The sequence below is a fragment of the Elephas maximus genome, chromosome 4 (assembly GCF_024166365.1).
Source record: "Elephas maximus indicus isolate mEleMax1 chromosome 4, mEleMax1 primary haplotype, whole genome shotgun sequence".
Taxonomy (NCBI): Eukaryota; Metazoa; Chordata; class Mammalia; order Proboscidea; family Elephantidae; genus Elephas; species Elephas maximus.
The window spans coordinates 166,193,454-166,218,191 of NC_064822.1; the positions used below are offsets into that span (position 1 = coordinate 166,193,454).

The 24,738-nt window shown below is 36.5% G+C and overlaps 1 protein-coding gene across 1 annotated transcript in view; it reads right to left on the reverse strand.

Annotated features, from left to right (window-relative positions):
• The window catches only part of BLTP3B (bridge-like lipid transfer protein family member 3B), a 113,369-nt gene that overhangs the window by 25,315 nt on the left and 63,316 nt on the right, over positions 1-24,738 (reverse strand). Inside the window, exons 11-15 of the mRNA XM_049884140.1 lie at positions 24,367-24,485; positions 20,595-20,736; positions 5,681-5,874; positions 2,767-4,262; positions 1,386-1,561 (exon numbers count right to left, since the gene is read on the reverse strand). Of these exons, the coding sequence (XP_049740097.1) occupies positions 1,386-1,561; positions 2,767-4,262; positions 5,681-5,874; positions 20,595-20,736; positions 24,367-24,485 (2,127 nt within the window). The remainder of the gene's footprint in view (positions 1-1,385; positions 1,562-2,766; positions 4,263-5,680; positions 5,875-20,594; positions 20,737-24,366; positions 24,486-24,738) is intronic.

Below are 24,738 nucleotides of genomic sequence, written 5' to 3' on the forward strand. Positions count from 1 at the left end.
CTAGAGCCAGAGTATCTGGATTTAAACCACTTACTAGCTATGAGACTTTGGGTAAGTTATTTAGCCTCTTTGAAAAGAGTAAGTACATAATTAGTGGAATTGTGAGGATTAAATATATATATATATAAAACATATATAATAGTGGTAATACATAGTAAATGCTCAATAAATGTTTGCTACTATTACAGGGTTATGGTTCAAATTAAATAAGTTTTTTAAGCACCTGGCAATAAGTACCTATTATTATAGTGAGTATATTAACAATACTTATACTACTGCTTACTATAAACTTATTATAATATGTACTACTGTATGATATGGTGGCACAGTGGTTAAGAACTACAGCTGCTAACCAAAAGGTAGGCAGATCAGCAGTTTGAATCCACCAGCCATTCCTTAGAAACCCTGTGGGGCAGTTCTACTCTGTCCTATAGGGTCGCTATGATTCAGAATAGACTCGATGGCAATGGGGGTATTGTATTATTAACAGTCTTAGGTAGTTATGAGCCCTTCCTTATCAAAGCTGATTTCAACTGTATCAATAGACTGATTACCCTTCAAATAGAAAATAATTCCTACTTGCCTCTGGTCTCCTATGTTTCTGTGTCTGTGGCAGCTACCCTATGGGCCACACTGTTAACTCCTGTTCACAAAGTCCCTGATGACTTGCTGATGGACATGCATCTAATACTTTCTAGGTCATCCTTAGTGGTCTACACTGGGGCAATGATTGCCTCTGAATAAAATGGGGGAGCTATGTAGTTCCATCATACATAATCATGTACATGGAAGAATCCTGGTTTTCAGAATCAGTAGACTCAATGTGATAAAATTCCAGTCATGGAACCATATAAATGAGAATTCATCCTGCAGATTGACCCTACCTAATCAAATCTGCGAAGCTCTGGTGGTGTTGTGATTACGCATTTGGCTGTTAACCAAAAGGTCAGCAGTTGAAATCTAGCAGCCCGTTCCTTGGAAACCCCATGGAGCAGTTCTACTCTGTCCTATAGGGTCACTATGAATTGAAACCGACTCGATGGTACCTAACAACAACAACACAATCGAATTTCCAGATATATAAGTCTTTGTGATACAGGCTGGTAGCTTTAATGTTGGCCACTTTTTGATTTAAATGACTGTATATGAATAACTTCTGCACACTAACCATAAAGAAGCAGGAATGCCTAGTTAAAAGATGCAATGGAACAACAATTAGAAAGTTAGCTATAATGCCCTTGGTATAGTGCGTATGTGCGTTTGGATGTGTAAGATCTTTTTTTGGACTGAATGATTTTTGAATATAAATGAAAATACTTAAATATCACTTCTTTTATCAAGATTTGTATGTCTATGACATGACTTCTTAAACTGTATTGGTTTACCTTTTTCCAAAAATATATGGCTATCACTTCCATCACTCTCTAACAACTGTTCTTCCAGTATCATGCTGTCAAGTGAAATGGTATCCAGTGAGGTTTGTGAAGGGCTTCTTTTCATGTTCTTATAAGAAACAGAGAGTGGAGCCATGTTGGGTGGGCAATGCTCCTTAGGCTTTCCACTGTTAAGAAACAAAAATTATTAGACAATCATTATATATAAAGAAAAATATCCCATTTTAAAAATACTTCTAACAAAATAAAAATATGTATAATTTAACATTTTTAACAAATTTTAACATTCCCTTTAAAAAGTATGGGCTCATGAACAACAAAAAGGCAAAGAGCCCAATTAAACTGGACAAGGGACTTGAATAGACATTTCTCCAAAGATACATAAACAGTACATGAAAAAATACTCAAGGTCATTGGTCATTAGAAAAATGCAAATCAAAATCACAATGAGATACCATGTCACACTCAACAGGATGGCTATTACTGGAAAAAATGGTAACTAACAAGTATTGGCCAGGATTAGAGAAACTGAGTCCCTTATGCATTGCTGGTAGAAATGTAAAATGGTCCGGCCACTATGGAAAACAGTGTGCCAGTTCCTCAAAAAGCTAAACATAAAATTACCATGACCCAGCAATTCCACTCCTAGGTATATAACCCAAAACTATAAACTTATTATAATATGTGCTACTGTATGAACAGTCTTAGGTAGGATCTCAGACAGATACTAGTGCACCAACATTCACTACAGCCAGAAGCTGGAAACAAGCCAAGTGTCCATCAACAGATGAATGGATAAACAACATGTGGTATATCTATATAAAAAAAAATAATGGGACATTATTCAGCCATAAAGAAAAATGAAATTCTGATACATGCTACAACATGCATGAACCTTGAAAACATGCTGTGTGAAATAAGCCAGACACAAAAGGACAAATATTGTATGATCCTACTTATACGAAATACCTAGAATAGGCAAAAGGACATAGGCAAAAATTTATTATTGGTTACCAGGGGCATGGGAGAAGGAAAAAACGGGAATTATCGATAAAGGGTACAGAGTTTGTCTTTGGGGTTATGTAAAACTTTTGGAAATGAAGAGTGATGATAAAGGCACAACACAGTGCAAAGTGTCACTGAAGTGTACACTTAAAGGTAGGTAAAATGGCAAACCTTTTGTTATAAACATTTTATCGCAGTAAAATTTTAAAAAATTTTTACTAAGTATAGGCTCAAAGTGTTTCATATTTTGAAAACTCTAGTCTTCCATATTGTTAACTCTAACAATGCTATATTTTATCATGAAGCTTTCTATTTAAAAACAAAATATACATGCCAAAAAAACCCAAAGTCCACAATATGTTGTTACCTTAAAGACGACTGTGATTTAAGTGTTCTAACTGTGGATATCTCTTCTTTACTGATATCTAGGTTCTCAGAGAGTGAGGCTGTTTCTGGAGCAGAATCTTCGGCTTTGTCCAACGACTCCATCGTTTCACGTTCTTTACCAGTATTTGAAAATATATTTTGGTTTCCACCATTATCAAATGACAGCATACTTGAATCTTCTCTGTAATGTAAGACATTATGTGAATCTGTAGATGAATTCTTTTTGTCACTTATTTCTGATCCAATTTCTCCTGAGCCATTTTTGTAAACAATGCTGCAACTTTCATCTTCACTTATTTTCCCTAAATTTTTATCTGATAAATAATCTATAAAGGAAATACCTTTTTGCAGATTCGTATCACTAGCTGATTTAAAAAGCAAAGGATCCTTCAAATAAACATGGCTAAGGTCAACACTCATAGATCTGCTGTCTGTCATATGATTAACAGTTACACTTCTCTTTTGATTTACACCACTGTTAACTTGTTTTCTTTTTGAAGACAAAAACTCTCCATCTTCTGTTGGCAAACAATCTGGAGCCATTGGGCTCACACTTTCAGAAACAGGGGACTTAAGAGTATTTGCCTGATGCACTGGATGTAGCAAAAGAGCTACTTCTGCACTTTTAAGTAAAATTCCAATGCAAACTGATATCTGACTGGCAGGACTGCCAGTTACAGCTTCTACATCTTTCCTTAAGTTCTCTGCAAGTAGAGTAAGAGATTCGTGGAGGAAAAGCAAGAGCAGGTACTGGTAGTGATTGACCTGCACACTGACATGTTTATGAACGTGAACTAGTACATGAATATCCGCATCTGATGATGAAGAGGACGATCGTAAAAATGTATTCGATGATGAGGGTCTTTGGCCACCATTTGTCAAAGGCTCAGACTCTGTACTGTAATATTCCTTCAAGAGCTTTTTCCGCTTCAACCGGCTAGCCAGGTCAGCAGATTCACTCTGTGACGTATTTAGAGATCCCTGATTATATGTCTGCAGCTCTTTTTGTGACTCTGCATATCTTGTTGGTTGACAAATCCAGATGGAAAGAGGGAAAGAGTCCACAAAATTTATTGGTCGTCCTTTTCCATTTTTCATCCCTTCATAGTCTATCCAGAATTGAGAAAAGTATACAGCCCAAACATCTGTGGCAGCGGAAGTTTTTAGAGCATACTTGTTCAACTGGGGAGTAATATTTCCTTTGTAAACATCATGCATTTTGGTATCTTGTTCATGAGCATGTCTCTGGAAGATTGGATGCAGAAGATTAAAACTGTCACATGTTTTAGGAAAGCTGATATATGTTTTACTAAAAAAGTCACACTCTTTGAAATCTTCAAACAGAGCTTCTAGATCAGAATGCCTACAATTTGGACAGTGCCTTGTGTTTGTGGCAATCATTTCAGAACTCTGAATAGAAATTGCACATGGTTGATCTTGATGACTTTCAGGTTTCATTTCAGAAGGAATGACAAACTAGAAGGGAAACAAATATATAATCTAGTCCACTCCACAAATCCATACATCTTGAAGGTAAAACAATCAAGAACGTAACTTATCTCAGTTCTTCTTGACATTATCTCCCAAAATACTATTTTTCTTATTAGACATGAAACACACTCTACCCTCAAATCTTTTCATTACACTGAATAAGAGACCTAAATGATTGAGTATAAGAACTTAAAAATGTATTATCACATATATAATTATTTTTTACATACAACAGATCACAGAAAAAAACTGAATTAAATCATTATGATGTATTAATACTTATTTTGTCTTGAGTACATATTCTTAAGTCAAGTGTCAAGTTTGGAAAAAGCTTTTGGTTTATTTTATACCAATTTTAAATCCAAGAGATTTGGGGGATGAATGGATGAAGGACTAGAATGTGTGGATAAGTCAATAGAATCACTTTTCTGGAAGAACACTTAAAAAAAAAAAAAAACCTAAAAGTACAGACCAAACTATTTAGTAAAATAATTTTCAAAGGACAATTAAACTCACTCCTCAAAATATTCACATCAAATAATTTAAAGTGACTGGTTTTAAAACTGCTCACGCTCAAAACAACCTAAAGATTATATAATTGTCTCCTAAACTATAATTGTTTTATAAAATATGCCCCTTTAGATTGAATATTATAAAATCTTTGAGAAGATCTTCAAAAACATGCCAGTTATACAAGTGTTGGGTATTATTAAACTCATTTTACAGAGAAGAAATTAAAGGTATGTATATTTAGTCCATTAGCAAAGGACTTAAAAAAAAAAAAAAAAAACTAGCAACTGAAATTGTCTTCCATGTCCAAGTCTTATTCTATTTACTAAACTACACTAGGTCTGTATTTTTAAATTTCCTTTATTTAAAGCTTTAAATATTCACATAAAAAAAAAAAATAGTTCAGACTATCAACTAAAAAATAACTTTCTATAATCTTTGGATACTAATAACTGCATAAATGTGAGACAAATAAAACCCAGATGTAATTTAAAAGCTTAACTGTATTATTTGCCCTCCTCTGAAGAAAAATTTTATCACCTCTGTTAAGAAGTAGCAAAAATGACCAATTCAAGTTTTACTGTTTTGTTCAACCCCAAATGAATGAGCAATGAAAAAAATACAAATGAAGTCACAGAAAGAATGGAAAAACAGCCATAAGAAATACAAAAACTGGAAAAAAGGCAGTCTCCAAAGCATCTATAATTAAGAATCAACATTAAAACTGAAATTTCAAAATCAAAATTAAAATCACAATGAAGTTGATTTATATTTGAATAAAAAAAAATTTTTTTTTTTTTGGCCCATGTTAAATTCCAGAAATTATAATGTAATTCTCAAATTTTCTTCAATAAAAATGGTTTTTTTCTCACATCTATTTGTTTACATGATACCTTTAGCATTAAGCCATCAATTCGAACATCGACATGCTCATCAGATTTTGAATTGTCATTCAACTTGTACACAGCCATAAATTGATTAAGGCTCTGTTTTAAATCCAACAGGAATTGATTTAACCAAAGAATGCTTCTTTCATCCACAGTAAACTGTAGTGCGTTCAGCTGGGTATAAAGGTTCGGAGATGGAACTGTGGAGAGAAAAAAAAAATTAATGAAAAGACAGATAGTTCTAAATTCTCCCTCAAAACAGAAAAGATATTTAAGACAAGTTTTATTTTTTCTTAAAAAAAAAAAAAATTGAGATACTTTATTTACAAAATCAAAGTGACAAGTGTGGTTGACAGCATATACAATGAGATAGAAAAAAAATATTTTTCTATGCTTCCGTAACTGGAAAAATATATAGTTTGATTTAAAACTAACTATATAGAGAAAAAGTACTGTTTAGGTTTCTTTTCCTAAGGTTATTCTAACCAAGAAGGACACTTAAAAAACCTTATCTTCTTGGTAAACTAACAACGTCCTGAATTTGACATTTTTTTTTTGGCTTACCTGCATTCATTCATTCACTCACTTTCATTCAGTAAAGATTCATTAAATGCCAACTACATTTTGCATACTGTGTTAACCACAGAGAATGAAAAATAAATAGGGCAAGCTAAAGGATTCTTCTTGAAGTAACGAAAATGATCTAAAATTAGCTATGGTCAATGTCAAAGGAACACATAAACCTTGCTGTCCAGGGATCCAAACGTATATCTAACTATTCAGTAAATATTTTTAGCTCTTTTTGTAGGTTTTAAGGACTTAAATAAATCCTTAAATAAATAATTTCAGGTACTAATAAATACAATAAAAAATAAATCAGGGTAAAGAGACAAGAGAAATCAGGTAAGGAGAACTTCTAGGTAGGGTAGTCAGGGAAAGCTACCCTGAAGAAGAAACAATTGTGCACAAACCTCAATGAGGTGAAAACCTCAATGAAGCAAAAGATTTGAAGAAAAGCATTCCAAGCTGAAGAAAAAGAAATAGTAAAGATCTGGAGGCAGAAATGAGTTTATTGTGTTTGAGGAACACTGGAAAGGGGAAGGAGTGAGTGGGAGTAGCAAAAGGGCCCTGGATGAGGTCCTGGAGGATAGAGCTTTTAAAGGTCAGGAAAAGGAGCTGAATTTTTTTTTTTTTTAATTGAACTTTAGATGAAGGTTTACCAAGCAAACTAATTTCCCATCAAACACTTAGTACACACATTGTTGTGCGACATTGGTTAACAACCCCATGACATGTCAACACTCCCTTCTCAACCCTGGGTTCCCTATTACCAGCTTTCCTGTTCCCTCCTACCTTCCAGTCCCCACTCCAGGGCTGGTGTACCCCTTTAACCCTGTTTTGTTCCATGAGCCTGTTCAATCTTTGGCTGAAGGGTGAACCTTAGGAGTGGCCTCATTACTGAGCTGAAAGAGTCTCTGGGGGCCATACTCTCAGGGTTTCTCCAGTCTCTGTCAGGCCAACAAGTCTGGTCTTTCTTTTTGAGTTAGAATTTTGTTCTACAATTGTTCTCCAGCTCTGTCTGGGGATCCTCTATTGTGATCTCTGTCAGAGCAGTCAGTGGTGGTAGCCGGGCACCATCTAGTTTTACTAGACTCAGTCTGGTGGAGGCCTTGGTAGATGTGGCCCATTAGTCCTTTGGACTAATCTTTCCCTTGTATCTTTCGTTTTCTTCATTCTTCCTTGCTCCCGAAGGGGTGAGACTAAGAGAGTATCCTAGATGGCTGCTCACAGGCTTTTAAGACTCCAGATGCTACTCACCAAAGTAGAATGTAGAACATATTCTTTATAAACTCTGTTATGCCAACTGAGCTAGATGTTCCCTGAGACCATGGTCCCCGCAGCCCTCAGCCCAGCAATTAGGTCCCTCAGGGAGTTTTGATGTCTCTGAGGAGCTACCATGGCCCTGCCTTGTACAGGCTGTGCTGGCTTCCCCAGTATTGTGCACTGTCTTACCCTTCACCAAAGTTACCACTTGTCTATTGTCTATTAAGATGTTTTTCCATCCCCACCACTCCCCTCCCTCATAACCATCAAAGATTATTTTTGTATGTAAACTTTTTCATTAATTTTTACAGTAGTGGTCTCATACAATATTTGTCCTTTTGTGATTGACTTATTTCACTCAGCATAATGTCCTCCAGATGCATCCATGTTATGAGATGCTTCACAAATTCATCGTTGTAGTTTAGTGTTGCATAATACTCCATTGTGTGTATGTACCACAGTTTATCCATTCATCTGTTGATGGGCATCTAGGTTTTTTCCATCTTTTTGCCACTGTGAACAATGCTGTAATGAACATGGGTGTGCATATGTCTATTCGCATGACTACTCTTATTTCTCTAGGATATATTCCTAGGAGTGGGCTTGCTGGATCATATGGTATTTCTATTTCTAGCTTTCTAAGGAAGCACCATGTCATTTTCCAAAATGGTTGCATCACTTTGCATTCCCACCAGCAGTGCATAGGAGTTCCGATCTCCCCAGAGCCTCTCCAATGTTTGTTATTTTCTGTTTTATTGATTTGTGCCAGTAATGCCGGGGTGAGATGGTATCTCATTGTGGTTTTGATGTGCATTTTTCTGATGGCTAGAGATTGTGAGCATTTCCTCATGTGTCTGCTGGCCACTTGAATGACTTCTTTAGTGAAGTGTCTCTTCATTTCCTTTGCCCATTTTTTAACTGGATTATTTATCTTTTTGTTGTAGAGGTGTTGGATTTTCTCGTAGATTTTAGAGACTAGACCTTTGTCTGATTTGTAATAGCCAAACATTTTTTCCTAGTCTGTAGGTTCTTTTTTTATTCTTTTGGTGAAGTCTTTTGATGAGCGTAAGTGTTTAATTTTTAGAAGATCCCAGTTATCTAGCTTATCCTCTGGAGCGTGTATGTTGTTGGTTGTGATTTGTATCCTGCTAATGCTGTGTATTAGGGCTTCTAGTGTTGAGCCTATTTTTTCTTCTACAACCTTTATGATTTTTGGCAAAAAGGAGCTGAATATTATTCTAGTAACAATGAGAAACCATGAAAGATTGAAGCAGAAGTGTGACAAGATATGACTTTTATTTTTTTTTTTAAATCCTTTTGTATAGAATTGACTATAGGAAATTAAGAATAGAAGCAGAAAAACTAGTTAGGGAAAGCTGTTGAAAGAATCCAAGCAAAAGTACAATGGGCCGTACTAGGGTGATAGTAGTGTAGGTTATACAAGATGATTAAATTTGGACTATATCTTAAAGGCAGGATTTCTCGATGGAGTGGAGGCACTTTAGCAACGATGATGAAATTACTACTTGTGTAGTGCTTTATACTTTACAATGTGGAAATGATGCTCCTAAACAAAATAACTAAATATCTCTATAAATATTTTTATTTCTTCTTAAATGAAGGGCCAAGCTGGCTAGAGAAAAAATTTGCAGGACAAAAATGAAGGATCCCTGGAAAGGAAATAAACTCTGAAGCCAGTTTTCCAACTGAAGTTATCTTATAAACCTTGGTGACCTTGACCTACAGTTTTGAATGCTATCCAGACTACAGAAGACAGGAGACAAGGCCTACAGCACGCTCAAGGTGAATGAACGTTCTTCATCAAAAATTTGAGGTTCCAAATGTCTATATTTTCAGTATAAGTGAATGAGAAATACACATGCTTCACAGAAAGGAAACAAAAAAGCATGCCTGACTATTTGGTACAGGAAATCTCCCCTGAGAATTCATAACCAAAAGCTGACAATCACAGAAATTTGTCTATAATTCACACTATTTCTGTGATCCACCTTTTATGGTTTAGAAAATAAAATTTTGATTAACCTTAGACTGTTAAGACCTCTAGATGTCCCTATACTACAACAATACGCCTAAAATGTATAACTTCTAATGTAGTCGAAGAGAAAAACTGAGTTAAAAAAACAACACTTTTACATCCTTTACATCTTCAGAGTAATTCTTAGATAAATGTTAAGACTGTTGCAATTTGATAAATAAAAAAAGGGGATCAGAGAGGTTATGAAATGTGACTTTTCTGGGCAAAAAGATAGAAATTCTCTCAGGCTTTAAGAGATGAACTTTAAAAATGAATACTCAATAATTATGTCATGAAAGAATAAATATTTATGGACCTCTCTATCTCAGATGGATGAGCCCTGGTTACAGTGCTAGGCTGGTAAGCAAAAGGTGGGCAGTTCAAACCCACCAGCTGCTCTGCAGGAGAAAGATGTGGCAGTCTGCTTCTGTAAAGATTTACAGCCTTGGAAACCCTATGGAGCAGTTCTATTCTGCCCTACAAGGTCACTGTGAGTCAGAATCAACTTGACAGCAGTGGGTTCTACTCCAGCTGATTTTTTAGTGTTTTACATTAAAAAAATTAATGAATAAAAAGAAACAATCTTTGATGCTTATGAGAGCGGAGATGGGTGGGGAGGGAAAAACACTAAATAGACAATAGATAAGTAGTAACTTTGGTGAAGGGTAAGGGAGTACACAATACTGGAGAAGCCAACACAACTTGAAGAAGGTTAGGTCATGGAAGCTCCATAAAAAACCAAAACCAAACCCAGTGCTGTCGAGTCAATTTCGACTCATAGCAACCCTATAGGACAGAGTAGAACTGCCCCACAGAGTTTCCAAGGAGCGCCCGGCTGATTCAAACTGCCGACCCTTTGGTTAGCAGCCATAGCACTTAACCACTACACCACCAGGGTTTCCGGAAGCTCCACAGACACATCCAAATTTCTAGCTAGCTCAACTGGCATAACATAGTTTATAAAGAAAATTTTCTGTATTCTACTTCAGTGAGCTAGAGTCTGGGGTCTGAAAAGCTTGTATACGGCCATCTAAGATACTACACTGGTCTCACCCCATCTGGATCAAGAGAAAATGAAGAAAGCCAAAGACAAAAGGGAAAGGTTAGTCTAAATAACTAATGGGCTACAACTACCACAGCCTCTACAAGACTGAGTCCAGCACAACTAAATGGTATCCAGCTACCATTACTGACTAGTCTGACAAGGATCATAAATGAGGGTCCCAGACAGAGCTGGAAAAGAATGTAGAAAAAATTCTAAGAAAAAAAAGACCAGACTTATAGGTCTGACAGAGACTAGAGAAACCCTGAGAGTAGGGCCCCCGAAAACCCTTTTAGTGAAGTTACTTCTGAAGTTCACCCTTCAGCCAAAGATTAGACAGGCCCATAAAACAAAATGAGACTAAATGGGCACAAATGGCCCAGGGGTAAGGACGAGAAGGCAGGATGGGACAGGAAAGCTGGTAATGGGTAACACGCTCAGTGTTTCTCAAGCTGAAAGAACTGAAGAAAAAATTCAAGCCTCCTCAAGTTGCAATAGTGAAGGATCCTAAGGGGAAAATATTAAACGACACAGGAAGTATCAAAAGAAGATGGAAGGAATACAGAGTCATTATATCAAAAAGAATCATTTGACGTCCAACCATTTCAAGAGGCAGCATATGATCAGGAACCGACGGTAATGAAGGAAAAAGTCCAAGCTGCTCTGAAGGCATTGGTGAAAAACAAGACTCCAGGAATTGACGGAGTATCAGTTGAGATATTTCAACAAATGGATGCAGCGCTACAGGTGCTCACTTGTCTACACCAAGAAATATGGAAGACAGCTTTTTGCCCAACTGACTGGAAGAGACCCATATTTAAGCCTATTCCCGAGAAAGATGATCCAACCGAATACAGAAATTATGGAACAATATCATTAATATCACACACAAGCAAAATTTTGCTGAAGATCATTCAAAAAGGGCTGCAGCAGTATACTGACAGGGAACTGCCAGAAATTCAGGCCGGTTTCAGAAGAGGATGTGGAACCAGGGATATCATTGCTGATGTCAGATGGATCCTGGCTGAAAGCAGAGAATACCAGAAAGATGTTTACCTGTGTTTTATTGACTATGCAAAGGCATTCGACTATATGGATCATAACAAATTATGGATAACGTGAAGAATAGGATTTCCAGAACACTTAATTGTGCTCATGAGGAACCTTTACACAGATCAAGTGGCAGTTGTTCGGACAGAACAAGGGGATACTGAGTAGTTTAAAGTCAGGAAAGCTGTGAGTCAGGGTTGTATCCTTTCACCATACCTATTCCATCTGTATGCTGAGCAAATAATCTGAGAAGCTGGACTACATGAAGAAGAACAGGGTATTAGGACTGGTGGAAGACTCATTAACAACCTGCGTTATGCAGATGACACAACCTTGCTTGCTGAAAATGAAAAGGACTTGAAGCACTTACTAATGAAGATCAAATACCACAGCCTTCAGTATGGATTACACCTTAACATAAAGAAAACAAAATTCCTCACAAGTGGATCAATGAGCAACATCATGATAAATGGAGAAAAGACTGAAGTTGTCAAGGATTTCATTTTACTTGTATCTACAATCAACAGACATGGAAGCGGCAGTCAAGAAATCAAACGACACATTGAATTGGGTAAATGTGTTGCAAAGGACCTCTCTAAAGTGTTGAAAAGCAAAGATGTCACCCTGAAGACTAAGGTGCGCCTGACCCAAGCGATGGTATTTTCAATCACATTATATGTATATGAAAGCTGGACAATGAAGAATATTGAAGAAGAACTGACGCCTCTGAATTGTGGTGTTGGTGAAGAATATTGAATATACCATGGCCTGCCAAAAGAACGAACAAGTCTGTCTTGGAAGGTACAACCAGAATGCTCCTTAGAAGCAAGGATGGCAAGACTGTGTCCTATATACTTTGGACATGTTCTCAGGAGGGATCAGTCCCCGGAGAAGGACATCATGCTTGGTAAAGTACAGGGTCAGCGGAAAACAGGAAGATCTTCAATGAGATGGACTGACACAGTGGCTGCAACAATGGACTCAAGCATAACAATCATTGTTAAGCACGGCGCAGGGAAGGACAGTGTTTCGTTCCGTGGCATGCAGGGTTGCTATGAGTCGGAACCGACTGGACAGCAAATCCCAAATATTCCACAAGGAAACGTTTTGAGCTAATAGAGGAATTTAGCAAAGTTGCAGGGTACAAAGTCAACAATCAAAAATCAGCTGGGGTTCTATATAGAAGCAATGAGAAATTTGGGAGGGAAATTAGGGAAACAATTCCATTTACAATAGCATCTAAGAGAATAAAATGCCTGGGAATAAATCTAACCAGGGATGTGAAGGAGTTATACAATAAAAACACTAAAACACTGCTGAAAGATACTGAGAAAGACTTAAACAAATGGGAAGATATTCCATGTTCATGGATCGGAAGATGTAATATCGTTAGGATGTCAATACTACCCAAAGTGATCTATAGATTCAATGTAATCTCAATCAAAATTCCAAAAGCATTCTTTACAGAAATGGAAAAACCAATCTCCAACTTCATATGGAATAGCAAGAGGCCCCAAATAGCTAAAGCAATGTTGAAAGAAAAGAACAAAATAGGAGGATTTTAGAACATACTTTATCGCTACAGTAATCAAAACAGCCTGGTGCTGGTATAGTAATAGCCGCACAGACCAATGGAATAGAATTGAGAGTCCAGAAATAAACCCACACGTCTGTGGTCAACTGATTTTTGCCGAGGGTGCTAAGTCCATTTGATGAGGAAAGCAGAGTCTCTTCAATAGATGTTGCTGGGAAAACTGGATTTCCACGTGTGGAAAGATGAAAAAGGATCCAAAAGACAAATTCAAAATGGATTAAGGACCTAAATGTGCAAACTAAAACCATAAAACAAGCAAGAGCAACGGTGTCAGGCCTAGCTTTCAACAATGAATTATCAAATATAATAAAAGCACAAACAGCAAAAGACAAATAATTGGGGCCTTATAAAAATTTTAAAAATTTCATTCATCAAAAGGCTATACCAAAAAAGAAGAGCTACCGACTGGAAGAATATCTTCATAAGCCATATATCCAAAAAGAATCTAATAACCAAAATGTATATAAAACTTCAACAACTTAACAACAAAAAGACAAATAACTCAATCATAAAATGGGCAAAGAACTTGAATAGACATTTCACCAAAGAGGACATCCAAACATATGAGAAGATGCTCAGTGTCATTAGCCATCAGAAAGCTGCCAATCAAAACCACAATGAGATACCATTTCATTCACATTAAGATGGCTAAGGCGCCCTGGTGGTGTACTGGTTAAGAGCTCGGCTGCTAACCAAAAGGCTGGCAGTTCAAATCCACCAGCGACTCCTTGGGAACCTATGGGCAGTTCTACTCTGTCCTATGGGGTCACTATGAGTCAGAACCAACTCAACGGCACCTAACAACAACAACAACAGGGTGGCTAAGATTAAAAAAAGAAAATACAAATGTTGGTGAGGATATGGGTAAACTGAAACCTTATCCATTGCTGGTGGGACACAAAATGGTACAGCCGCTATAGAAAACGGTGTGGCAGTTTCTAAAGAAACTAAGAACAGAACTACCATATGATCCAGCAATTCCACTCCTAGGTATATAGCCAAATGACTTGAAAGCAGAGACTCAAAAACAGACTTGTATACCAGTGTTCACTGCAGCACTTATTCACAATAGCCAAAAAGTAGAAACAAGCTAAATGCCTAACAACAGATGAATAAATAAACAAAATGTGACACATACATACAGTGAAATACTACTCAGCCAGTAGGAGAAATGAAGTCTTGATACATGCTACAGTCTGGATGGAGCCTGAAGACATTATGCTAAGCAAAACAAACTAATCACAAACGGACAAATACTGTATGACCTTCACTTGTATAAAAAAACAAGAAAATACAAATGTATAGAGACCAATTGAAGCACTTACTGATGAAGATCAAAGAGCACAGCCTTCAGTATGGATTACGCTTTAACATAAAGAAAACAAAAATCCTCACAACTAGACCAATAAGCAACATCATGATAAAAAGAGAAAAGACTGAAGTTGTCAAAGATTTCATTTTACTTGGATCCACAATCAAAGAAGAATCTATGCATTTGAATTATTGTGTTAGCAAACAACACTAAATAAACCACAGACTGCCAGAAGAAGGAACAAATCTGTCTTGGAAGAGGTACAGCCAGAATGTTCCTTAGAAGCAAAGATGGCGAGACTTCATCTCACGTACTTTGGACACATGCTATCAGGAGGGACCAATCCCTGGAGAAAGACATCATGCTTGGTAAAGCAGAGGGTCACCAAAAAAGAGGATGACCTTCAACGAGATGGACTGAATGCAACAACTGACTCAAACATTGCAACAATTGTGAGGATGGCACAGGACCACACAGTGTTTTGTTCTGTTGTACATAAGGGTCGGTGTGAATCAGAACTGACTCAAAGACACCTAACAACAAGAATGACATAGGGACCAAGGTTTGTTAGTGGTTACCAGGGGCACCTATATGCACATGAAAGTTGGACAATGAATGAGGAAGACCAAAGAAGCACTGATGCATTTTAATTGTGGTACTGGTGAAGAATATTTAGTATACCATGGACTGCCAGAAGAATGAACAAACCTGTCTTGGAAGAAGTACAGCCAGAGTGCTCCTCGGAAGAGAGGATAGCAAGGCTTCATCTCACGTACTCTGGACGTGTTATCAGACGGTCCAGTCCACAGAGAAGGACATCATACTTGATAAAACAGGAAGACCCTGAACAAGATGGACTGACACAGTGGCTACAACAATGGGCTCAAGCATAGCATCAATTGTGAGCGTGGTGCAGGACCTGTTGTACATAGGGTTGGTATGAGTCGAAACCAACTCATGGCACCTAACAATAACAACGATGAGCAGGAGGGGGGTGGAAATGGGGTTAACGGTGATAGAAAAATCACATTGATTAAGGGTAGCGTGGCACAGCTGATTACTGTAATTGCTGTCAATAAGTTGTGCACCTGTAAAAAGTTGAACTGGCAAAAGTCACGTGACAGATATACTTACAAGAATGACCAAACAAAAGAGTAGCTGCTAAGGCTGTGTACATACAACCAAACACCTCATGGGATTTGGTTCCTTGGTTCTGAGGTTTAGGGTCATGGTTTCATGGGATATTCCAGTTAATTGGCCTAATAATGTGTTTAATGCTTGTGTTCTATCTCCTAGTTTGTTGTGTAGTACCTGGTGTCTTAAAAGCTTAAAAACTGTGTCATCCAAGGCACAGTTGGTGTCTATGCACCTGGAGCAACAGAGGAAGGAAAGTCAGGAACAGAAGGAGGATACAGAATGTGCAGCTAACTGCCTCCATGAACAATGCCTCCTTTGCCATGAGACCAGAAGAACTAGATGGTGCCTGGCCACCGTTACTGAACATTTTGATCAAAGAGTCCATAGAAGCGCCCTGGTCAAAAGGGGGAACATGCAGAAGAGAATTTCAAATTCTCATGGACTCTAGACTTTCTGGAGCCATGGAGGGTTGATGAACCGTGGGAAACTATTGCCCTGAGATAATCCTTAAACCTTAAACCAAAAATATCCCCGAAGTCATCTTAAAACTGAACAACAGTTTAACTTAACCAGTAAAAAAAAAAAAACTTTGCCTTGTGCATTACACTCTTTTAAGAACGATCTACATGGGATCAAACTGACAACAGCAACTCAAAAGATGAGATAGGAACCTTAGGTACTAGCAGTGAGTTTACGTTAATGAGGGAGGAACAACTCAGAAAAGGAGGGTGAGGATGGTTGCACAACACGAAGAATGTAATCAATGCCACTAAATTGTACATGTAGAAACTGTCAAATTGGTGTCTGTTTTGGTGTGTATATTCTCAACAACAACAAAATAAAATTAAAAAAACAAAGTATTTAACCTCTATTAGTTACAGTGAATAAATCACTCTACTTCTACAATATCCAACGTAATTTTAGCCTTTGTCCATCCCCATCTGTAACATGGCCTTCCACCTAACCTCGCCACCACAAATCATCCTGTATACTGCTGCCATATTAATCTTCCTTTGATCCTTAAACTTGCAGTTAATGAATGGAACATTTGTAGGATGGGGCCAAACAACAGAGGGCCTTGAAAGCTACCCTACTAGGTTTAAAACTGACAGTGAGAAACAAGAAACCATAATATCATGCCCTACTTTTTTCATACACACACTCTTCCTAGGAAGCAAGAACTTAGTGTTCAACCTTAGACAAATGGCTTAATTTTCTGTATAACATAAAGGGGATGACTCCTTCAGGGGTCCTCAACCTTTTGGTGGGGAAATACCTGAATAGCTCTCAAGGGACTTGCTAACTCCAGAAATGTTGGCTAATTTCGTATACATGTGTATGTGAAAATTTTCTGGAACGTGAGAGCTCATAAAGTTTCTCAGATTCTCAACAAGGTCTACTACTCAAAACAAAACAAAACAAAACAAAACAAAAGAACTCATATAATAACAACAATAAAACAAAGTTAAGAACTGTTGGACTGGATGATCGTTGGCTAGTTTGGCTTCCTGATAATCCTCAAGGAAAATAATTAGTAATTCTCAGGAAAGACAATTAAGCTCTTTATTTAAGTATACATAATTGACCCGACTATAAAATTTCTTTAGGGCAGAATTCATGTCATTTATTTTCTGTATTTTTCACAAAACTCAGTATAGAATGCCTACGAACTCAATAAATACTTGTTTACTGAGACATAGAGGTGGAAAACAGAACTGTTTGTAGCAAGTAATTCTTTTTTTTCCCAAAGAGTATTTCCTGAGGAGTACCCAATAAGTAAGTAGGCCTTCCTTTGTAAAACTGCAGCAAAGAAAATAGTTTCTGGAAGTAAAAAAGTTGTACTGCTAAATATTTAGTTACATACATAATAGAGTTGACCAGACGATGGAGGGTTAAAACTGCTTTTTGAACAAGAATATGTTACGCTATATAATATAAAAATTAATGAGGTAAGTGAAATGACTTAAAATGCCTTCTTAGGAGCCATAAAAAAAATTTTTAAAAAAAGAATAAATTATCTTGGAGATAGGCTTTAAATTGCTGGGAAGAAATTTTGTAATTTTTCAGAAAAATATATAGATTATAGAATGAGATAATATTCCTTCAGCAATTGTTATCAGAGCTGGTAGAAATAAAATTAGATTAGAAATCAGAAATCCTAGAATAGTCTTAACTCTGAAGAAAAATTTCTTGTTCAATGATGTACAGTCATGTGCCCCTTAATGTACATTCAGGCAATGTCCAACTCCATATACAACTAAGGTCCCATAAGGTTATAGAAGAGTTCAGAAATCTCAGAGACTAAAGTGCAGCAGACGTAACACTTAAGAAACACTTCCAAACGGTGCAATGTTGTCAAGAGTGCCACAAAGTAGTGTGTGTGTTCATTATTATGAACCATTGTATGTATTTAACTGAAATTTTTAATGTAACAGGCTTCATGGCTGTTCATTCTTAAGCATAAGCTGTCCGTAAGTTGGACATTTGTAACCTGGGGACCGCATGTACATAATGTGGTGTTTGCACAACATGCAAATCATATAACGTCCCATTTCACAAATCGTATTGTGGATGTTCAGTGACACAAGACAAGTATATTGTTATTGTTGTTAATTGCCGTTGAGTTGATTCCGGCTCATGGTGACCCCATATGTGCAGAGTAGAACTGTGCTCCATAGGGTTTTCAAGGCTGTGATCTTTTGGAAGCAGATATCTAGGCCTTACTTCTGAGACACCTCTGAGTAGGTTCGAACACCCAAACTTTCAGCCAGTGGTTGTGCTTAACCATCTGTACTACCCAGACACTCAAAACAATTACATAGGAAAGAAAAAACCTGAAAACAAGGAGATTATTCAAATAGTTCTGAATACTCTGGAGACCAGTGTAATATAATCAAAAAGAACAATGAATTTAGATTTAGAGGACCAATGCTTGAGTTTTAGCTATGCCATTTTACTCCCTGTAACCATATTGTGCAAACGTCTTAACCATCTGTCATGGACTGAATTGAGTCCCCCTAGAATATCTGTCAACTTGGCTGAGCCATGATTCCCAGTATTGTGTGATTATCCACCATTCTGTCATCTGATGTGATTTTCCTGTGTGTTGTAAATCCTAATTCTATGATATTGATGAGACTGGGTTAGCGGCAGTTATATTAATGAAACAGGACTCAATCTACAAGATTGGATTGTGTCTTCAGCCAGTTTCTTTTCAGACATAAATGAGAGAAGCAAGCGGAGAGACATGGGGGACCTCATACCACCAAGAAACAAGAGTGAGAAGAGTGCATTCTTTGGACCTGGGGTCTCTGCACTGAGAAGCTCCTAGCCCAGGGAAAAATTAATGACAAGGACCTTCACCCAAAGCAGACAGAGAGAGAAAGCCTTCCCCTGAAGCTGATGCCCTGAATTTGGACTTCTATCCTACCAGGCTGTGAGAGAATAAATTTCTCTTTGTTAAAGCCATCTACTTGTGGTATTTCTGTTATAGCAGCACTAGATAACTAAGACACCATCTCAGTTTTCTCATCTCTTTAGTCAGAAAGGTAGCTAAGAGAAACAAACGAGAAACACACAAAGGGTTGTTAAAAAGCATGAAGATGTGAGAATTAGATCTCAAAAGTCTGACACTGACAAAGATTAAACTGATAAAATAGTTGGACATCTCTGTTTCTCTGAAGTAATTTCTAGAATCCCTTCTTTTTATCTAGCATGAAAAGCAAAAACCATGGCAAACATATGAAATACCTTTTAAAACTGAAAACCTATATTAATAAGCAAGTATTAAACAAATGGGAAACCCTGGTGGCATAGTGGATAGGAGCTACAGCTGCTAACCAAAAGGTCGGCAGTTCAAATCTACCAGGTGCTCCTTGGAAACTCTATGCAGTAGTTCTACTCTGTCCTATAGGGTCGCTCTGAGTCAGAATCAACTCGACAGCAACGGGTTTTTATTAAACAAATGGGCAAAGAAGCACAAAATATTTTGGAGTTCCACTTTTAAACAGAGGATATAAAACTTTTCCCTCCAATAACAAACTTTTTTTAATCCAAACACTTTTTTCCAACTATAATTTTCAAAAGAAGTAATGAAAACGGTAGCACACAAACAAGGACAAATTTTAGTTTAAAGAACTCCTGAAAGGACTGAGACAATGGCACAGAATTTTAATATTTAAAGATACAAATGTATAATCATTTTAATTTTAGGAAGCCAAACTAGCTTACAAATAAAAATTCATGTAATTCAGTGTTTTCAATAAATACTAGTGCTAAAACTTGTCCAAAATCTACATTTGGGCATTTAAAATCATACAAAAAAAATTCACTACTGTTAAAGGACAACTTCAGTTACTCATTTTTAAATGAAATGTAAATGGAGCTTTACTAAAGGAAAAAAAAAAACAACTTTATTCTACAAATAACCTAACTTTCATTTAACAAAAACTACTAAGCATTAAAAAAAAAAAAAAAGGGAAACCCTGGTGGTGTAGTGGTTAGATGCTACGGCTACTATCCAAATGTCAGCAGTTCGAATCTACCAGGTGCTCTTTGGAAACTCTATAGGGCAGTTCTACTCTGTCCTATAGGGTTGCTATGAGTCAGACTCGACAGCAACGGGTTAACAGGTACTAAGCATAAAAATGAATCAAATCTCAGGGATAAAATGCATCATGAATACCAATATGACTCCTGCCACCAAAGATATCACAACCTAGCGAAAGAAAAGGATGTAAAAACAACAAAAATATGTAAAAATGCTAAACTGGAGTTATGTACTGCACAAATGATAAGAAGGAACAATGGCCTTCTGTTACTTTTTTCACATTTATAAAACTCAAAAGTTAGCAAGAAAAAAACAAAAGCTAAAAAACACCTCAACAAGTAATAGATAAAAATTAACAAAATAAGAAATTCTCTTACTTGGAAAATCCTTTCCATCTGGATAGTAATATTCTGTGAACTCAACATAGACAGCAGACATTTCTTGCGGAAGATACAAGGATTTTTTATTGCAGGAAATCATACTTTTAGGGGAAGAACGATATTGGTCTGCTGTAGAGACCTGAAAAAATAATCATATTTGTTGAAATCACACTGAATAAAGCCCTTTCCAAAGAACTTACGCAACGTGGACAACAGTTGAAACTCTTTTAAAACTACTTACAACAATGTATTAATGGTTATTTTCTAATGCAAACTTCACTATATATTTTACTTCCCAGTAAATGATTTTTAAATAATACGTACCAACTATTCAGAAAACTATCACTTCTGTAGATCCTTATCAATTATAAAATCAACTTTGAGCAATAATCTTTGCAAATTTATTGTTTTGAACCTTAATACAATAGTGAAAATAATTTTGTCTGTACTTTTCTATGTATCTAACCACTGCAAGTTATTTTAATGATGATATGATATCTTGTAAATGGAGCCCTGGTGGCTCAGTAGTTAAGAGCTATGGGTTGCTAACCAAAAGGTTGGCAGTTCAAATCCACCAGTTACTCCTTGGAAACCCTATGGGGCAGTTTAACTCTGTCCCATAGGGTCGCTATGAGTCAGAATAGACTCGATGGCAATGGATATATATATCATATTTTAGATCTACATATCATAAATCACTAGAAGGAGGGGGGTTAGGTATAACTGCCATTTTTTTAGATGAAGAGATAGGCTCAGATGGGTTAAGTGACATGTTGAAGATAATAACATAAGTCCTCAAGGACAGCATGGTTCTCCAATATACTCTTTATAATAATTCCATACCATAATTTTTCTGTTAATTTGGGAAAAGACAGTCTTTTTAGCAAATGGTGCTGGCATAACTGGATATCCATCTTCAAAAAAATGAAACAAGACTCATGCCTCACACCATGCACAAAAACAAACTCAAAATGGCATAGTGGTTAAGAGCCATGGGCTGCTAACCAAAACATCGGCAGTTCGAATCCACCAGATGCTCCTTGGAAACACTCTGGGGCAGTTCTACTCTGTCCTTTAGGGTCACTGTAAGTCGGAATTGATGCGACAGCAATGGGTAGTAGTAGTAGTATGCATACATATGTATGTATATATGAATTTACCCAATTAGTATTTTACCAATTTTATTAATTTATGCTACTTTAATAGGCCCAGGGCTGTGTCCAAAGATTATTTTAAGCTTTATTTCATTCATTCAACAAACATGTATGCATTATTTCTCACATAAAGAGGAATATTTTTCCAATGGTTTATGTTTTTGCTTATATAAATTGGCTAACTAAACTTTTTAATTATCTTATACTCTATAAGTTTAAGTCAGACCCTTATATTCTCTTGTTAAGAAGCTTTTCTCTGCATATATTGAACCAAATCTATTTCAATTCGGTGTCAAGTTATTTTAATGGACAACAGCTTATCTCCTTCTCATTTTACAGTTGAAAAGCTATTCAAATTTGGCTAAGCATACTATTTTATTTTCTTCTAATTTTTTTTGTTTGTGATGTGTTTGTGTATGTAGGGTTTCTTCAATGTATTTCATTCTCATTCATTCAGTATTATGGATGATTCCCATTCCTCATTTCCATATGAATTTATCTAAATTTTGTAATTTTCTTTCTTTGGGGTATATATCCCACGACAAGAGAATCTGCAAGTATTTAATAGTTTTTTACTCCTATTTTGAATGTTTCTATTTTGTCACTGTATCCTTAGCTTCATAACTCCTTTGGAAGAAAAAGCATTTTGAGTAATATTTCTGGCCTCTCTTCTTTTCCTCACTCACTCCTCCCTAGGGACTCCAGGGGAAGAATGACTTGCCTAAGCATGCTCTGCCTGCTCCCTTTATCCTACCCCTCTCCTCTACCTTCCTCTTTGAGATCTGCCTGTCTGCTTAGGTACGGACAGGTATTCAGCTCGGTTTCTCTGTGCCATCTCAGTGTTAACACTAAGGGGAAGGTCCTCATCAGGGAAGCCTGTAGTACTGCCAGACAATGATGGGAGAGTAAAGAATCAGTAAACTCACTTGAATACAGTCTTCAAATTATGTCCTCCAATTTGGCCTTTAGCTTTAATAAAGATGATATTTTTACCTGTCAGCCAGATTCCTGTATCTACTTCTCACTTGATTATGAACTCAAGCAAGAGAGAATGGGTTATTCATTGGCCTAAAACAACAATATGACAGAATTCCATGGATTTTTGTAGATTATTTTGTCATTATTTCACTATTCTCTAAGTATTAATTGATTGCTAGACTCATGGTACATGACCATGGCTTTTGCCAAATGTTTCTTTATATCCTTTCTTCCTCAATACTTAATATTCCTTTTTTTCCCAACTCTTTGCCACAGTCAGTATCTCTAACATTATGGAGAACAGAAGTGATAACACAAAGTACTCTTATTTTGCTTCTCTTTTTAAGGGCAATTCCTCCAATTCTTCACTGAGAACAGTGAAACTCCTGGTTCCAAATAAATACTCGTTATCATGTTACTGAAGAACCTATAAGGAATGGATTTTATACTGTCTGCTAATATAACATTTTTTTCTTCCTCTTTTTGATGTAGAATAGCATTAAAGATATTTAATTTCTTCTGTACCTAAAAGGTTACTACTAAAGGAAAAATGATTTCATGTCTAACTGAATCCTTCAAAACCATCCCAAATGTACCTGAAGTTATAAATATGTGCAATACAATCTGTTAAATATTCTAAGTTATAACAATATATTCCAACATAGAGGTGCAAAAGCAATAAATTTTAAACACGGGAAAGAGATCTAAAGTCTTCTTTAAATAACAGTATATATTGGATGTAGAGAAAGAAGCGATTGTGCAATGAGAAAATAACTGTTAAATCAGAGCTTCTCAAAATTGACAGTATTGACGTTTAAGGCAATTCAGTTCTTTGTTGGAGGAGCCAGACTGTGCATTGTATCCCAGTCCATCTTAGTCTGAAAGCTCTACTGAAACCTGTTCAGCACCATAGCAACAATGCAAGCTTCCGCTGACAGAGAAGTGGTATGAGGTGAATTGGCCAGAAACTGAACTCAGGTCTCTTGCATGGAAGGCAAGAACACAAACCATAACAATTCATAAATGAAAACACAAATCTGCAATAATTTCATTTTTAAAAATTTAAAAATATATAAAATTTTAACATTTCAATCATATATCCTATTGTATTGGTCTCAAAGGCTTTGATATTAGACCATGTTATATGATTACAGACTGAAACCCCCCCACCCCCCAAAAAAACCAAAACCGCTGCTGTTAAGTCAATTCCAATTCAGGGCAACCCTACAGGGCAGAGTGGGATATTACAAGGAGCAGCTGGTGGATTTGAGCTGCTGACCTTCTGGTAAGCAGCCATAGCTCTTAACCACTGTGCCACCAGGGCTCCAACAGCCTAAATAAGACTATTAATATAAATGGGATAGAGTTTTTGGCTACAAAATTATGTTCATAAAACTCAACTTGGTATGGCCAATATTTGATAGTTCAATAAAAAAAAAATGCATTTTAGTTTCTTCCTCTTAAGAGATAAGATAAACCACTAATGAACTGAAATTTTCTATCCCATTTAATTTGATCACTTTATAGAACTGGTCAAAATGTTTTTGAATAATATGGAGGCATGAGCTCCTAAGAGTTGCTTCTAGGAGATTCTAAAAGTGCTTATGAGAAGATTTAATTAAAAAAATAAAACATACCTGGTATATAATGAAATCTGCAAGTCTGACCACAACAGAGCTAGACATCAGCTTAGCTTTTGCCTGTTGAGATAATACTGAAGGTGTTCTGGAAGTTCCTTTAAGAGTTGATTCTTTCTCTGTGGGAAACAAAAACTCCTTTCGATTTATTGCAAAATTATTTTTAACAGTCAGTCTTTTACTACTGAGACTGCTACTAGAAATACAAATGAACTCTAATCTCTCAAACGAGATAATATATGAAAAAACACTTTATAAAGTGTTATAGGAAGGTAAGTCATTGTGATGATTACTCTTCTTTAAACAGGAATCATACCTAAATCACATTGAAGACACTCTCCTATAAGACATCTTGGCTGGAATTCCTGTTAA